The sequence below is a fragment of the Cebus imitator genome, unplaced genomic scaffold, assembly GCF_001604975.1.
Source record: "Cebus imitator isolate Cc_AM_T3 unplaced genomic scaffold, Cebus_imitator-1.0 Scaffold25, whole genome shotgun sequence".
Classification (NCBI taxonomy): domain Eukaryota; kingdom Metazoa; phylum Chordata; class Mammalia; order Primates; family Cebidae; genus Cebus; species Cebus imitator.
In genome coordinates, this window is record NW_016107340.1 from 9,495,578 (window position 1) to 9,513,794 (window position 18,217).

The 18,217-nt window shown below is 36.2% G+C and overlaps 1 protein-coding gene across 15 annotated transcripts in view; it reads right to left on the minus strand.

Annotated features, from left to right (window-relative positions):
* SOX5 (SRY-box transcription factor 5) overlaps nucleotides 1-18,217 on the minus strand; it is a 1,018,145-nt gene that overhangs the window by 193,986 nt on the left and 805,942 nt on the right. For all 15 annotated transcript variants that reach the window (XM_017522805.2, XM_017522797.2, XM_017522806.2 and 12 more), the window contains 2 exons: nucleotides 11,611-11,783; nucleotides 6,674-6,742 (listed from right to left, as the gene is read on the minus strand). In XM_017522805.2, coding sequence (XP_017378294.1) covers nucleotides 6,674-6,742; nucleotides 11,611-11,783 — 242 coding nt within the window. The remainder of the gene's footprint in view (nucleotides 1-6,673; nucleotides 6,743-11,610; nucleotides 11,784-18,217) is intronic.

Genomic DNA, 18,217 nt, shown 5'->3' on the forward strand with positions numbered 1-18,217 from the left:
AAAAAAAAAAAAAAAAAAAAAAAAAAAAAAAAAAAAAAGAGAGAACACTTAAGGAATTTTAAAGTAGCTCCCACTGAGTGAAAGGACAGAGGTGCAGTCAGTTATCTTCACGAACCCTATAGGGAAGGCCACCTGTCTTCTCAAATGGAAGCTCTGCATCCAGAAAATACAAAGAAAAAAGTCATCCTGAAAGCTACTTCTTTGTATTTACATATTTCCTCCTCTACTAATCTATCTGAATGCCAAGAAACCGTACCCTGTTCAGTTATGATGTATTTTATTTCATACAGCAAAACATTAGTTGGAGCTCAAGGAGTTAATGCATGTCTTTCTCAGGTTGAAATGCTTTCTTAACTGCACAGTGTTTATTCTTGGCAGTTGTAGTCTCCAAATGAGACACGGTTACTTTGTAATCTCTTTGTGCTCTTGTATACGTGTAGGGTCTTGTTGAGGAGTGCAACTTACCAAGCTCAGGGAAAGAAATTATAAATCAGCAGGTCAGTCAGGTACATACTATTATTTCACCTTTAACATTATTATGTTTCCATACAATATTTCAATGGATCTATTTCTGCATAATAATTTATCAAGAATTACCAAAACTCTAATGAGCTCAGAGAACTTTGGTTCCAATGAAATGAAACCTTTATCACAAATTGGTTGAGCCCATGACTGCAACTTATTCAAGTGTACATAAGTCAAGTTGTATTTTTACTGCCTAGGAATAAGTTCCCAGGGAAAGAAAACTCTTTTTAAAACTTTGAGGCATTAAGCCTTAAATGGTAGAATATTGGTAAAATAAAAATGAACTGGGCCAAATTTCGGGTAACTTGGAATCGAGCCATCATTCCACATGAAACAACTTATGTGACACTGGGGAAAATTTCTAACCTTACTTAGTTTTAGTTTACAAATGCCAAAATGAGAGATAGGTCTAAATAAAGCCTTTCTAAAAACCTCCTGTAGTTCTAAAATCATATGAATTTGGAATATTGACAGTTTTTAGTGACTACTGCCATGTAAAGTATATTATTTTTTTCTTTCCCAGAAATCCTCCTCTTGCTGGAAATATTCATGAATTGCCCATCATTGGAAATACAGGAAATACAGAAAGAACACATTTTTCTCTCTAATGATTTTGGTCAAATGTTTAGCCCATGTACTTGCTAAATACCAGTCAGGATCCCACTTAATCTTCAGAGAACCAGGCATGTGTTAGGCATTGTATTTCCTTTTCTATAGATTGGAGTAATGAAACTCAGAGGAATAAACCATTTTCCCAAGATCACACAGCAGATACCAGGTGTGAAGATGCAAAGACTGAATTCTGGTGTGTCTTATTCCAGAACATTGTTCTCAAACATTTTTAAAAAAACTACTTAACATAATTAAAACTGCATTTCACACAGGTAAATATAATCCTATATCACCTAAAGCAACCAAGTTCTTTCCTACATACTATGCAACACACACTGCCAAACTAAGAATACAAGAGAATGGAAATATTTTCTTTGCTCTACCTTTAGGTCCAGAAAGAATCAGTGACCCAAAGCTATGACTAGTCCTGCACATGCTTACCTTATGAATCAGAAACAATGACAGGAGATTACTAAATACCAATTCTTTGCTTGCAAGAGAACACAATGAACAATAGTTGGAAAAGTTAATCAGACAGGGAAATGGGGTACATTTTTGAGATCTCTTATAAAAGTTCGAACACCGATGCCCTGGTATGGGAATCATAAAATATGCAGTTGAAAAGAAGTACAAAAGTATAGTACTTTAACTATACTTTAATCTTTAAACTTGCACTTAAAAAATATCTTAAGTAGATTTCATGCTAGAATACATTGTTGGAGTAGCACTATTAGATGCTGTAAAGAACCTTAAATTCCACTGAGTATTACTGAAAAGGGGTAAGAAACTTATTAGTAGGACTTGCTTCTCACACACATTCCCAAAGCTATAGAAACTCTGTCTCACCCGAAGTTTCAAGATTAAAGGAAACTTAGGTCTCCAGGAACACTCAATTTGTTGTCACAATGAAAGCTGAGTAGAGATCACTCAGTCACTTCCTGTAAAACAGTGAATCAGGTCAAGATGAACCACTGGTCTAGGATCACTACTGGAAACATAAATCAACTAACTGTCAATATTAGAAACAGGTTGATTTAATGTAAAAAAGAAAACAGAAAATTGCTAAAAGATGGGGACTACAGAATAGTCAACAGAAAAAGAGGGGGAAAAAATCTTCCCCTCCCCCAAAAATCTAGAAGGATATCTTATTCTGATATATTTATGAATTTCATCTCATGTGTTAATGTGCATTAAAGTTAGCTTGGTACAGTAAATTGAAATAAAAAATTTCTCTTTTAAGTCAATAAACAAAAATATTAGAGGGAAATACTGCTGAAGAGTAGAAAAATAAGACAAACTTCTTAGTGTTCCTAAAATTAGTCTCATAGGGAAGTGAACTTGTTCTTGAGAGAAGATGGATGTTTCCGGTATTTGTAAACTGATTTATGATACTGCAAACAATAACAGAAAACATTCTTAATGAATTAGGTGGGTAAACCTGGCAGAAGACTGTAACCCTTCAAAGTATTTATAAGAAAAAATGTAGACTGAGTTTTTAATCCAGTTATAATTATGCAGTTTTAGAGATAAGGTTGCTTCTAAAGAAATAAAAATATATAAAGAACTGATCCTAAACAATTAAATAAAATTGGCTCACTTGCAGGCTCTTATGGCATCTTCTCTAGAGTAGGTTTACTATACAGTTAAACCTACTATCACTCTTTTCATCAAGAGGTTGAGAAAAAAATTAAAAAGGTCAAGAGAAATCTGAAATAACCTGGATGTGATGATTAATTCTGGGTGTCGACTTGTCTTGATTAAGGATTACAGAAACCCGTGGGGTGTGTTGTGAGGTTGCTTTCAGAGGAGATTAGCATGTGAGTCTAAGTGGCCTAAGTGGGGAACATTCACCTTCTCAGTGCGGACAGGCACCATCCAATGTGCTGAGGATCAAAAACAGAGAAAAGGTGAATGTGTGGATCTATCTACTGGAACTGGGATACAGTCTTCTGTCCTAAGACAACAGTTTCAGACTCCTGGTCTTTGTACGTTTGCAGCTTCCCGGGTTCTGAGGCCATTGGCCTTGGAGTGAGAGTTGTATCCACAGCTTCCTTAGTTCTGTGGCCTTTGGACTTGGACTGAGAACCATGCTGCCAGCCTCCCAAGGTCTCCAGATTGCAGAAGGCCTGTTGCAGGACTTAGCCTCCATAACTGTGTGAGCCAATCGCCCAGTAAGAGCCCTCTCACATATCTATCAATATATCACCTACATCTTCTATATCTATATCTATATCTATATCTATATCTATATCTATATTTATATTTATATCTATATCTATATCATCTGTATCTATGTCTTCTATTGATTCTGTGACTCTGGAGAACACTGAGTAATATACTGAGGTATTAGAATATGTAAATGTTTGTGCATACACACAAATATACAAACTTGTTCAAACTTTTTAAATCAAATGATACATATTTCAAATGGAATAAAAATGTCTAAATTGACATCTCTTTAGTGAGATCTTACAAGAACAATGAGCAAAATGTGAGAATATTATCTTTCCTGTCATTTAACATATCCATCAAATGAAAAAAAGTTGCCCAGCTCTAACTTTTAACTTATCGATCGAATCCACCCAGCAGATTTGCCTAACCCATCTGATGTGGTGGATTCCTTTGCTAAAATTGGACCAATATAATGCCTTTTGTATTCATACATGAAACAAATATTTTAAAGGCATACTTAATTGTGGACTATAATACACTACTGTCTACTACTCCATCAATATATACATTGTTTTCTAAGGTCTGGAACAACAACAGTGGTACAAAACGTCTAAGAAAGTACAAATCAGGATGAAGAATGTAAGTTAGTATGTTTATTTCTCCAAGGTATCAAGATATCATTTAAAAAAGAAAAAATCAAAATACTAAATGAGTGTTTTCAAATATCAAATAAGATAACCTAGAAAATTATTTTGTGAGTCTTCAATTATATATGCATTTTTAATTAAAAGAAATCTTATATTATTTGTTATACATTTCAGGTGCCTTTCGTGATAGCAGATTCTATATTTACTAGTCTTCATCCTTGCCCTGTGATTCCAAGAAAAAGGAGGCAGTAGGAAGGAGGAGGAAAGGGAAGAAAAAACATTCTAAAATGAAATATGGCAATGATTTATGTGGTGGGAAAAACGAGTCTGTTCTACATTTTTAATTTCCTATTTCTACATATGCCACTACATCAGAGCTTCCCATAATTGTTTGAACAATCTCGCAGTCGACTAAATAATTCAAATATATTGTTACTTTCATAACTATTGTTTATAAAACTTCTCCAAATTCACAATTTATAAAATACGTTTCACAACTATGCTTTTAGTTAACGAATATACTAGAAGCTGTGAAAATGAGTTTCTTTAAGGTTATCAGTCTTGCTCAGTACTTATTTGTTGCCTGAAAGGGTTTTGACTGTCACTTTCATTTATCTGCACCCTATAAAGAAGACAAATAAACATATATAATATCTCAACATTTCAATGTTTCCCTCAAATTACTTTTAGTGTGACTTTATTTCTTTAGGGACTTTTTTTTCCCCCACTATGAAATAGTGGAGGCTGGCCATTTAACGCTAATAGAAATTCTAAGCTTTTAAAATTCTCATACTCCACAAAAGTTCTATTGATAGTCAGAAAACTGCTTCTTATTTTAACTTTACCAGTTTCTAATTGTGTGATCTTGGGCATACTGTTGAACTTGGCCTTTGCTCTCTGGAACATAGTTTCTATAGTCATAGAAATTCTAGAACATATAATTTTAAGTGCTTTTCATTAAAAAATGTTCTGACTTATAAATTATAGTGCTTCATGCTCTCAAGCAAGAATCCATCCATTTCAACTTTTTGTCATTATGACAGGACTTAAAATCCACATTGTGAACATAGTGGTCATAATGGTGGAATAATTCCTAAGAAAGTACTGAAGGTGCTGGCTAATCTAATTGGCCAGAACACAGTTTACTAAGCCTTTCACACATTTACAATATGAGTTTAAATGTGTTTTTGTCATTCTGTTTAACAAGGGACTTATTTCAGTATCATACAAATTATAAAATCTAAAACGATTGGTTTACTTATCAAACTGCAGTGAAATCAAGTAACTACCACATTGCTGATTATGGAATTACTTTACTTAGAATAAGAAAGTGCAATACCAATATTAATACCTATGTTTTGATAATGAATAAAATTTTAAATACAGATAACCAGGTACCATCAACTAAAAAGTCAGTGTACTTTGACTGAACAACATGAAGTTCAATGAACAGTTGTAAACCATTGAAATGAATAACCACACTTTAGCTCTGAATGGATTATAACATGTTAGAAATGTGCTGATCACAATTACAGTTAAGGAAGGAAAAGATCCCTGGCTGGAACATCTCACGGAGCTTCCACTGTCTCACTGAAACTGTCTACAGGTTATTAAAATCCCAGGTGGAATAAGAAAGAAGGAACAGTGAGTGATAGGTCTGTTAAATCCATCGAAACGAACTATGCCTGACTCATTTAGATAAAATGGGAGAAATGTGGTTGGCAAAGCAGTGAAAACATGATTAACAAAAGAGTGAAATAATTTTGACACATTTGCTTCCTGTCATTTATGATATTTACACTTAATAAAATATGTTGGATCTCAAGATATAACTTTAAGAGAATCATGAATTTCTCTCCAGATCAGCATAGTGCAAAGCTAACAGTTGCCTTCAGATGGATGATGTTACACGGGTTGGATTCACAGTTACATGAATCAGATTCCTTGATAGTCATAGTAAGTGAGTATTGAGCATTTACTATGTGCCCTGACATTATGCTAAGGCTCTTTATCCATGATTTCCTTTAATCCTCAGCAATTTGCATATGAAATAAGTGCTGTTCAGAAAGTAAAGCGTCAGAGGGGAAACAAAGCTGAACTTTTGTCAAAGTTTATGACACCAGCAAGTGGTGGAAACAAGACATCACTGGAAACGTTTTTTCTTTGTGTTACCAATACAGCTGCTTCCTTCTGTATTGACGCCCCTTATCATTGCAAATTTCCATATAATAAAAACATGGAGGTCCTACAGCCTTCAGCCTTGTTTCCTCCAAGCAAAGCCACAGGTAAATTGACTTGAACACCGAATTATCGACCCTATGCTCCACCTTTATCACACATGGCTCTCGGGTATACAATAAAAAAGTTCCCTCTGGCACTCCTTCTCTTAACTGAAAACCTAGGTACCTTTCTGCTTCGGTTCCCTGCCCCTACACAGTTAAGAACACTTAGAGACACATTTTAACATTAACATCGAGAGAAAATGAAACCTTCATCGACAATAATTTCTTCTCAGTATAAGATGAAAATAACTGTTAGCTTGCTTAGATTGAATCTCCCTGACACAGTAGGGCCTGTGACTAACAGACACCGTTTGCAAGATTCACATGGCAGTAATTTTTATTTTGGAGGTCATTTCAGTTAGGTATTTAAGGATAAGAAACAGAATAATATATATAGTTTTAAATTATAAGTATATTGAAATTATGATTTCTGACCTGGATCTGTTGCTGGAGCAAATTGATTTTGTGTTGTTGCTGCAGAAGCTGCTGCTGTTGTCTTGCAATCTGTGGAGAAATTGCACATAAGAAATTTACAAGTATATTGTAGTCCCAGAGGGAAGTTACTAATGTTCTGTTTCCTATTCCCACTGTTGTTTGCACTTATAATGCCCTCTACATTTACTTAATATTATGCCCATGCTATAACTTTGTATTTGTTTATTTATTTGTTATTCACATCTTTCTGTCTCCTAAGGAGAAGTCTATAAATTCAGTGATGGTAAAGGCCATGTAAATTTTATTCACTATTCACAGGAAGTCCGTTATAAAGGAATGCTGAATGGATATCTGATAAGAATGCATTAATAGATGATATGAAAATTGTAAACATTTCATCACATGGGATAAGATGTAACTTCTAACATCTTGAAACTTATCACTCTCTTATAAGTAAGTTCTAGATCTCATTCTCATCAAGTAATAATTGCCATTATTTTCATTTAAAAATATCTTAGCCTCTCTATCGAAAAGTAAAAAATACAGGAAAAAACTGATACATCACCATGAATAAAAGTAAAGAACCCATGTGATGAGGATGAGTCTACATGGCTATACAAAAAAAATTTTATCTCCTTTATGGATGTTGGTATAATTATTTTAATACTTAAATTTTATCTTGGGAATATGGTAAAAAAGGTTTTTTTCCTTCTTTTTTTTTTTTTTGAGATATATTTTTATTTTGTTGCCCAGGCTGGAGTACAATGGTGTGGCCTACGCCCACTGCAACCTCCTCCTCCCAGGTTCAAGTGATCCTCCTGCCTCGGCCTCCTGAATAACTGGGATTACGGGTGCCCACCACCATGCCCAGCTAATATTTTTGTATTTTACTAGAGACAGAGTTTCACCATGTTGGCCAGGCTGGTCTTGAACTCCTGACTTCAGGTAACCCACTCACCTCAGCCTCCCAAAGTGCTGAGATTACAGGCATGAGCCACCATGCCTGACTCACAATTTTTTTTTCCTGAAGAAAGTGATAAAGGAGGCAGTAGAAGAAGGAAGATCATATTTTCCATTAAGTCTCATTCCTTCCTCCCACATGTCAATATTTCAAATGCCATTTAAATACTTTTAACAAAACTTTCAGAATACTCCATAACCTGACTACTTAAACCTCCTGTGCACTTTCTTCTGTTCACTGTGCCTTTGTCTGGACTGTTGTAATGGCTTCCATATGCTCTTTGTGCTTTTGCTCCTGCTCCCTGAGTCTATCATAGACCAGCATCCTGAGAGTACTTCTTAAAATATAAGTCCACTTTGGGCATCCAAGGAGGGTGGATCACAAGGTCAGGAGTTCAAGACCAGCTTGGCCAACATAGTGAAACCAAAAAATTAGCCAGGCATGGTGGCACATGCCTATAGTCCCAGCTATTCAGGAGGCTGAGGCAGGAGAATCACTTGAACCTGGGAGGAGGAGGTTGCAGTGAGCATAGATCACACCATTGCACTCCAGCCCAGGTGACAGTAAGAGATTCTGTCTCAAAAAAAGAAAAAAATAAAATATATGTATATACACATATATATGTGTGTGTGTGTGTGTGTGTGTGTGTGTCTGTGTGTGTGTGTGGGTGTGTGTGTGTGATGTTATGCTATTCACCTTTCCAAAACTCTTCTCTAACTCAGCAAAAAGGCCGGTGTGCATATAATGCCTTCAAGGCCCTATATGATTTGGCCCCCTTTTACCTCTCTGATTTCATCTCAACCCCCATTCCCCTTGTCATCCCACACCTGCCACATTGCATTCCTAACTGCCTCTTTTACATACCAAGCATGCTCCTTGAAGGATATTCCTGCTTCTGGGCCTTTGCATTTACTTTTTCCTCTGTCTGAAATACTCTGCCTAGATAGCCCCATGGCTCACTCCCATACATCCTACAGGTTTCTACTCAAATGTTCTTAGTCAGTAATGTCTTCCCTGAGCACCCATTTTAAAAGAACATATACCCACAGATAATACCCTTATCCCCAATGCCCCAATTAATTTTTCAACACAGTACTTATCAATATATAGTTTACCAGTTTATTTATTGTCTACCCCTCTCAGGTAGATTTCAATACACAAGGAGTTTTTGTCTGTTTTATTCCCCATTCTATTCCCACTAACTAGAACAAAACCTGGCATCAAATTGGTGGTCAATGAATATTTGTCTAATAGATGAATGTGGGCTGGAGCTCAGAATCTGGGGGAAAGGCTCATCAGTAAACAGGTCCTCTGGCATTTGTAACAGCTATATCAGGAGTATTAGAATGCACAGAATGGGAACATTTGACACTCAGTAGGGAGTGCTGGAAGGAGTATCAGAAAAAGGCTTTAGAGGAGAAGATGCACCTGCCCTGACCCTTAAAGAATAAGTACTAAATGCCCTTCATAGAAGAATATGCTACCGCAGAGTGGTAACTGTGCATACGTGCTATGTATGGTGGGGAAGCACTGGGAGAGCTGAATGGGCTCTAGATACATGACCTGTGGCTATCACCAGGGATCTTCTCCCAGGCTGTGGAGGCAGCACCACAGGACATCTCTCAGACACAGGAGAGAAATTCTTGAAGAACTTAGGGGTTTGTAAAGTCCCAAGCAAAATGTCAGAGGTCTTGGGAAACTATTAGAATCAAAGGATTCTAGAATCCTTTCATGATATTAGGAGGTGGGCCAAAATGTAAAAGAGAAAAGAAAGAAACTTACTCTCCATCAGTTATTGCTTAGATCTTTCAGGACATGTGTGTCCTCAGACCCACCAAAGCAAATAGAGATTATCTACAAAAAATATCCCCAGCCAAGCTATATATTCGGAGACTCCTAGGATTCTCCAGAATTCAGTTGACTGAAAGATTCAGAGTTAAGGACAAGGAAAGAGCAGTATTGTTTTATACTGTTATTGGCAAGCATTCCAAACTCTTCTATCATTGGGGTAAAGCAAGAGGCATATGGGACATATCCAAAAACAAGCCAACAATATATTTAATGAAAGTGATGAGGCACTTCATTAAAAATAAAACTAACAACTTTTAATCAGAGATAAACCATAAACCACCAAGCAGAGAAGAGTAAAAGGAAAATAAGGGGATGGAAAAAAGGAGCTCCTCAAACATAAACTGAGTATTTCTTCATGTCATTCACCCTGCTAGCTTGTACTTGGAAAGATGTTTAGAAGGTTTTGCTGGGATATGTAGACGTGCAAATATTAAACCATGGCCATCCTCTACTTGGGATGGTCAGTGGAATATGTCTAGAACATGGACCAGGAAAAGAACTTAGCCATGAAAATGAGAGCCATACTTCTACACAAACTGATACTATGACACCTCCCCTCTATCTTACCTTCCATTTACTACCAATTTCTTTAATAGTTCATAGGCATTGCCTCCATTTTCCTACTACACATTTTCCAGTTCTTATTATCTGATTTTAGCTACTAAAACGCCATAGAATCCTCATTCTTCAAGGCTGACAATGAAAATCTAAATGACAAATCTTGTTTCAATTTGATTATTAGAATGACTATTTTTCTGTAGCATTTAATACTGCTCCCTATTATCTCTTAAAATCTCCATTTTGTTTCCTATAACATTGCACTCCTGGCCCCAATTCCATATATGTTTCTTTCTGCATATGTTCATATTCCTTTCTCTGCCAGATATATATGCCAGTATCTCTCAAAGACCTACCTTTAGTTCCTTTCTGCTTTCCTGTAATATTAGCATTGTAATTTAAGGCCTATAAGCCTGCCACACCTCTGCATAAAACACTCCTGTCCCTGATATTAACATGGCTGCCTCTTATATATCATTTAGATCTGAGCTTAACTGCCAAAGCTTCAGAAAGATCCAGCTGCCCGATCTAAGGAGCCAATGCTCCTTGTCATAGCAATCAACATCTATCTTATCACTCTGTTTATATTTTTTCAAATTATTTATCACTATATAATGTCATCTTGTTAATTTGTCTGTTCCTTTATCTGTCTCTCTCTTTCCACTAAAATTTAGGGGCTTTGTCTCTCTGGTTAACTGAGACAGCCTCAACAATTAGTTAGTACAGTGCCTGGCACATAGGAAGCCCTAGATTACTATTTGTCAAATGAATGAATGAATGTTATCTCCTCCAGCAGTTTAAAGCACCATTTCTCTGTAAATAACCTAAGAAACAACTGAGCTCTCTTCCAAAGTATATTTCTAGCTGTCTCTCACATACCTCCAACTGGACAACCTGACAGCATCTTTAATTCAACATCATAAAACCACTTTCTTTTCCAAACTTCTCCTGACTGCCTCTGTTTCTAGTGACGGTATTCTCAATCTCCCCATTATTAGGCTCAACAGTTTTCCTTTCCCTTTGGCCTACTCAAAGAATTCTTCTAACCATAACTCATCGACCTGTTTATTCCTCTTTTCTCTTTGTCCATGGTTACCCTGACTAATTTAGATTCTCACCCTTTTTAATTTAAAGTATTATAATAGCCTTGTAACTGAACTTCCTGCCCCCAACTGGAAACTCGCTTTACTTGTTGAAGCCTACCAGTTCTTCAAAGCACATCTCAAATGTCAGCTGTCTAATGAATTCATTAAAAATGTTTCTTGTTGAAAATGTTCTCTTGACTCTCCATGGCTCTTTTTTGGTATTTTTCTCATGATTTATCAGAATTTACCTTGATTATAATTACTTCTAGGCTATTTACCACCAAAGTAGTTAATAAGCATCTTAAAATATGGGTTTTATCTGTGAGTGGGTTGGTTTTTTTTTTTTTTTTTTTCTTTTAATTTATTTAACTAGGGAGGTGGAAGGGACTCTTATTCATTGTTGTGTACCCAGTACAATTACCTGTAAGTAGCAGGCAAGGCAATGTCTGAATAATTTGATTGCATCGCTAGTTCTAACTCACCTGTTCTTGCTGCTGCTTGGCAAGCTCCATTTGCTGACGCTGTTTCTCAATCTGAGAGGCAGCTAGTTTCTTCTGCTCATCGTGGGCAGCCAAGAGCTGCTCTCGCAGACTGGTCAGCTGGTTGATCATACCCATGAGTTGCCTTTCTTTCTCAGCTAAGCTCTCGGGAGTCCCTAAAAATAATATGGCAATAAAACAGACAAGATAAATGAGAAAAAGTGATTATTTCAATGAAAACGACTCTGTCGTATGCAGAGCTAGTCCAAATATAAAGTTCAATAAACACAAAAACATTACCTGCCTTCTTTTAGATTTTCAATCAACAGTAAAAAGTGATGGCAATTTACTGATTACAAAGTACCACAATGAACCTGGCTCTCTGGCACAATAGACAGAGCACTGGACTTCTAACAAAGTACCAGAATGAGCAAACATTTTGAATGTTTTTACATTTATGACTAGTAATAATCTATAGTTTTTAAAAAATTTTACTTTATAAGTAAATTTTTAAAATGTTGGCTGAGCATCTACTGTTTTTAATGTTCTATGCTAGGGCCTGCTGGAAATAAAACAATGTCCAAAGTACAGTTCTTGGCCTTAAATATAATAGTTTTTCATCTAATTAAAGAAGCAAGACAAAGATATAAAAAATTAATAGCTATAGTTATTAAGAGGTCAGTGTATTAGTATTAGTGATATTATTCTCCCTTTCTTAAAAAAAAAAGAAACGTAAGGATTCAGAACTAAGGAATTCTATGTTATAAGACAGCAAATATCTATTTAGCCAATCAAGTTTTAGACTGTATTCTCCATATGCCAATTCAGAGTCTATCTTCGAAAATAAAATATAGTTAACTGAGCAAATATTCAAGTTTGAGAACAAAAATATACCAATTATGAGACAATGTGGTTAGCAAATTGGCATCATACTATCATCGCGTAAGCTTATGCATAAATCCAAGATTTGGAGAAGTCGTGGTAATCATTTAATATTATATTCAATTTATTTAAAACATGCCAATGAATCTTATTAAAATTTGTAAAAAAAAAATTTGTATTTAATATAAGGGAAATGTGTGCTGTTCACTGAAACAGAAACAGTATCACTTTTAATTGTTCTTTTAAAACACAATATAGACAAAGCCCCTATGATAAAGTACCACCAGTAGGAGAGAACACCCTCTTTAATTACAATTCTCACTTCAAACAAAAGACACTAAACACTATTTTACTCCTGCATTTGCCACCTGTATACATAATTAGATAGAAAGAACCATTATAACTTAGTCACCCTTCTTAACCCCAGTGCATTTCTCCTACCAACTTAGGCTAAAAGAGTTTGTCCTATTTTAGGAAGTTGCAGCTATAGTGAGTTGCTTATAATTTTTATACACCCATTTGGAATAGAAATAAGGGTTCTAATGTATTTTACATATAGACTAGAGAACAAATATCCAGAAAAGAAAATGTGTGAATAAGGCAGTAACCATTTCTCATACCCTTTCTTATTAACAATGCCTATCCTTATTCAAGGCAGATGGTCTATAATGTGCTGCTAATAATTTATTATACCTCAGACAGTTGGATTCCATTAGAATGAATGAACATTAACTCCATGAATAATAGCCACATGACTATTATATCCTAATATTAAATAATATAAATATATCCTGGGAAGATTTTCTTAATGAAAATATTCATATGCTAGCAAGATAAACATCTTCCTACATTGTTAGTAGAGCAGTAAATTTCTACCACATTTCAAGAAATACACAGTAGGAATAGCAATACACATCATGTCTTAGAATGCACGTAACCTACAAAGGATAATTCTGCTTTTAGAAATCTAGCCCAAGCCTGGGTGCAGGGGCTTATGCCTGTAATTCCAATGTTTTGGGAGGTGTAGCAGAAGGATTGTTTGAGGCCAAGAGTTCAAGACCAGCCTGGAAAATACAGCAAGACTCTATCTCTACAAATTTTTTTTTTAATTAGTTGAGCATGGTGGTACGCTCCTGTAATCCTAGCTACTGGAAGGCTGAGGTGGGAGGATCACTTGAACTCAGGAATTGTATTTCACCTCAACATGCGAAAGTATGACTTAAAAGCTTAAGCAAATCAGTGCATATTCAACACCTACAACTGGTCCTGCAGAACCCAATTACGTCAGCTCTCTACAGAGGGGTTTCACATTCTACGAATACTATATTTTGGATCTATGTTTAGCTGGGAAAAAAAAACCAGATGTAAGTGGAACTGTGGAATTCTAACCTGTACGTTCAAGAGTCAGCTATATATATTTGGTGATGAGAATTAACAAATATCATTTTGTTATTAAGTATGTGAAAGTTTAACAAAATTTTTGTGTTTTCACTTAGTCATAAAGATGTAAATAAGATTTATTTCAAACTTGAAACAAAATTTCTAATTTTATAGTACACATTCATTGCAAGCTTTCTGAACCTTCAGCCCATCTTGTTGCATCTTAAGCATTTTACATGACTTCCCAGACACAATTTCATTCCATTTCAACTCCTACTTAGCTAACCTTTTCTTCTCAACCTTTTTCACTGACTCCTCTTCTGCCACCCATAAATGCCCATATTCTTCCCAGTCTCATTGTTTACATTTTCTGGCCTTGAACTAACATGCTTTAACCTCTAAGCACTATATTTCAGCAACGCTTTGCATATTTTAACCTACTGAGTTCTAAAATACGTAGTCTCATAGTCAATGAAATAATATATGTGCCAACCCAAAGATTGTCCCCCAGCCCTAGTAACCTATATTTAGATGCAGAATAGGGTATCTCTGAGGGTGTATCTCAGTCATAAAATTCAACAAGCAGAGTGAAACTCACCATTTTCCTGTAATTTTAAAGCATTATCACCAATCAGCATTCTAAAATATTTAAGAACATCTTCAATTTCCTTAGCAACTACCCATCCCTCCAATGATCATATTAACCAATCACAGTAATTTTTTCTCAAAATAGGTTTGTTTTTCCTTTTAGTTAAAATTATATTTTTCAATATTATGTTCATATTAGTAAATACTGATGATGAAGGAATATAGTAAAAGATCTCCTCCCAACACTGTCCCTTCAAAAGTAACCACTATTATTACTCTTTGGTGTGTCTTATTCTTGTTACACCGACTTAAGCATATACAATAATATTTCTCTATTAGTTTGACAGGGCTGCCATAACAAAGTACCACACACTGGGTGGTTTAAACTACAGAAATTGCCTTACAGTTCTGCATGCTAGAACTCTAAGATTAAGTTGTTGGCAGGGTTGATCTGTTCCAGGACTCTTTCCTTGGCTTGTAGGTGTCTTTATTCTGTGTTCACATTGTCTCTCAGCCTGTACATATCTATGTCCAAATTTCCTCTTCTTATAAGGATATCAGTCATCTTGGATTAGGACCCACCTAATAAGCTCATTTTAATTTAATACCCTTTGTAAAGATCCTATCTTCAAATACGTTCCTATTCTTAGGTTCTAGGCATTAGGACTTCAGCATGTGAATTAGGGTTGGTAGACAGGGGGAAGGTGCATAGTTCAGCCCATAAGAATGCCTTTTACACAAATGACAACATAACATAAATACTGCTGTACTGACTTAAAAAGAGCTCTTGTTCCAGCCTCCCTTCTCTATCTTCACTGCCATTTTTGTCATCTTTTTTCATGAATTTCTGTAGCAAATTTTTAAAATAGAACTTTTAAAACAGAACTTCCTGTCACCAATTGATCTCTGTACAAATGTATCTTCTAAAACTGGTACCAAAATTGCCTTCCTAGATAACAAAGTGATGTCATGTCAAAGTCTAGTCCTGTCACTTCCCCTGTTTAAAGACCTCAATTGCTCCCCACTGGCTTCAGAAAAAATTGTCAAGTCATTATTATGAATTAATGAGGTCCTTCAAAATATTACCTAATCTTCCCACTTCCTCTGTGCATCCTAAATTCTAGCCAAACTGAATGTTCTAACATTACCCCACCACTCCACCACTCTAAGCACTTGCACATGCCATCTTGAACGAGTGCCTTGCCTGGGCCAGTCTCTCCCTAAACATTCATTCTTCATGTTCCAGCTCACGCATCTTGTTTTTTGTGGCTCTTTTCCTGATTTCCACGTATAACAGTTGTTCTCTTCTTTGGGAATCTATACAGCATATGTGTAGATCTTTATTATAGTATTAATTTATTGCATTGTATTAACTTATGTTCACATTTTTCTCTCAAAGTCAGGAGAGATAGCTGCAATAGCAGCAACTATAAATGATGGACTTTTCTATTCTCATTACCTACTATAGGTAGCGGCAAATAGCATATGCACTGAGTATAGAAATCATCTAATACTGTTTAATGAATGACATAAAGAATAAAGCCCCTACCCTTTAAGCCATTCTCAAATTTAAACATGCATAGGGATTCTAGTTTTGGCTTAAGAGAGTTGAGCCAAAAAAAAAAAATACACTTTTGTGAAAGAAATCCTTATTTTTATGAAAGTACCAAACTGAGATGAGGAAGTCCATCCCATGGCTTCATCTCTAAATTATCACGTTCTTCACAGTCATCCCCAAGTGGTTAGAGAGGAGTTAATAAGTGGTCTGTGAACAATGGAGAAAAGTAGCAAGAGTCATAAGATATCCGTGACGTTAAAAAAGTGAAAATAATATGAACTAGATCCTTAGAATATTCCAGAGGTCTCCCAGCAAAAAGAGGAGCTACTCTTTATTCACCTAAATTCAGGTTTTTAAGAGTCATAACTAATACATATGTATGTCTATACAGTGTATAACCCTATGGAGACACAGTCATGTATATATGAACTTGTTCCATCTGAGTCAGAGAGCTAATGCCATGAGTTCACTTATGTGTGACTGATGGTAATTTATTTTCATGTTTCAGTTACTTGGATTCTTGTATGTTTTGCTAGTTCTAAGCTAGTTCTGTTCCAATCCTCTTAGAATGAGAGATTACTGAAGACACAAAATTATTGTTTCAGTCTTCCTCCTGCCTAAAAACTGCAGGCATGGCAGTCATTTATACTTCTGTATTCCATAGAAGCAGTACAGGTCAGATTCCTTAATATAATGAGACAAAGTCATGAAAGAAGAGAACCAGCTTCAGTCATCGCCAGCTCAGTAAAAGACATCATGAGCTGATATGGTTTGACTGTGTCCCCACCCAAATATCATCTTGAATTTGGCTCCCACAATTCCCATGTGTTGTGGGAGGGACCTGCTGGGAGGTAATTTAATCATGGGAATGGATCTTTCCCATGCTATTCTCATGATCGTGAATAAGTCTCAGTAGGTCTTTCCGTGCTATTCTCATGATAGTGAATAAGTCTCATGAGATCTGATGGTTTTATAAAGGGGAGTTTTCCTGTACTAGTTCTCTTCTCTTGTCTGCCACCTTGTGAGACATGCCTTTCACCTTCTGCCAGGATTGCAAGGCCTCCCCAGCCATGTGGAACTGTAAGTCCATTAGACTTTTTTCTTTTGTAAATTGCCAAGTCTCAGGTACATCTTTATCAGCAGTGTGAAAGTGGACTAATACGTAAACCATACATTGCTTAGTCAAAATCCAGGTGTTCCTTTTTTGTCTACTTCATCTTCTCTATATAATTCATTGGAAATTGATCAACCCTAGACCATATTATAAATCAGTCTCTACATCTTTGTTTGCACTATTACTCCTTAACCCAGGTGACTATCATCTCCTGCCTTTACTACAATTGCTTTCTAGCCACTGTCTCTATATCTACTTGTTTCCTTACTAGAATTCATTCTCCAAACATACGTTGCTTAGAAAGAGAAATCAAGTCATGTCATATGTCTGTATAAAACTGTTTCGAAGCTTTACTCTGCACATTGAATAAAACGCAAACGTCTACCCTTACACAGCCCTGAATGGTGTGGCCCTTGCCTTCTTCCGTGGCATCATCTCTTCCCATTTCCTCTTTTGCCAATATGCTTCTTTGAGTTCCTCTAATACCAATATGCAAATTTGCTCCCACCACAGGACCTGTGAATGTTAACTGTTACCCTCAGAAAACTCTTCCCCCAGATTCAGGTTTTTCAACCTCAGCACAGTTGACATTTAGGCCAGGCAATTTTCATGGGAAGTTGTCTTGCCTCCATCATCTAGATGCAGGTAGGACCCTCACCCCTAGTTATAACGCCCCCAGATGTCTCCAGATATTGCCAATTTCCCCTGGTGGAGCAAAATCATCCTCTTTAAATGACTAGCCTTTTTCTTTAATTCATTCAGCATATGTTCACAGGGCACCTCCCATGTGCCTCATACTGTGTTTAAGTGTTGAGGATATTGCAAGTACAAGCCAGAAAAGAATGTATGCCTTCAGATAGCTTAAATTTAAATGAAAGAGATAAAAAATAAATACAACCAAATCCATCCGAGGTAGTAACTGAAAGGGCAGCTCCCTGCCTTGGCTGACCACTGAAATTATAAGACCCATCACAGCCGGGCGCGGTGGCTCAAGCCTGTAATCCCAGCACTTTGGGAGGCCGAGGCGGGTGGATCACGAGGTCAAGAGATCAAGACCATCCTGGTCAACATGGTGAAACCCCGTCTCT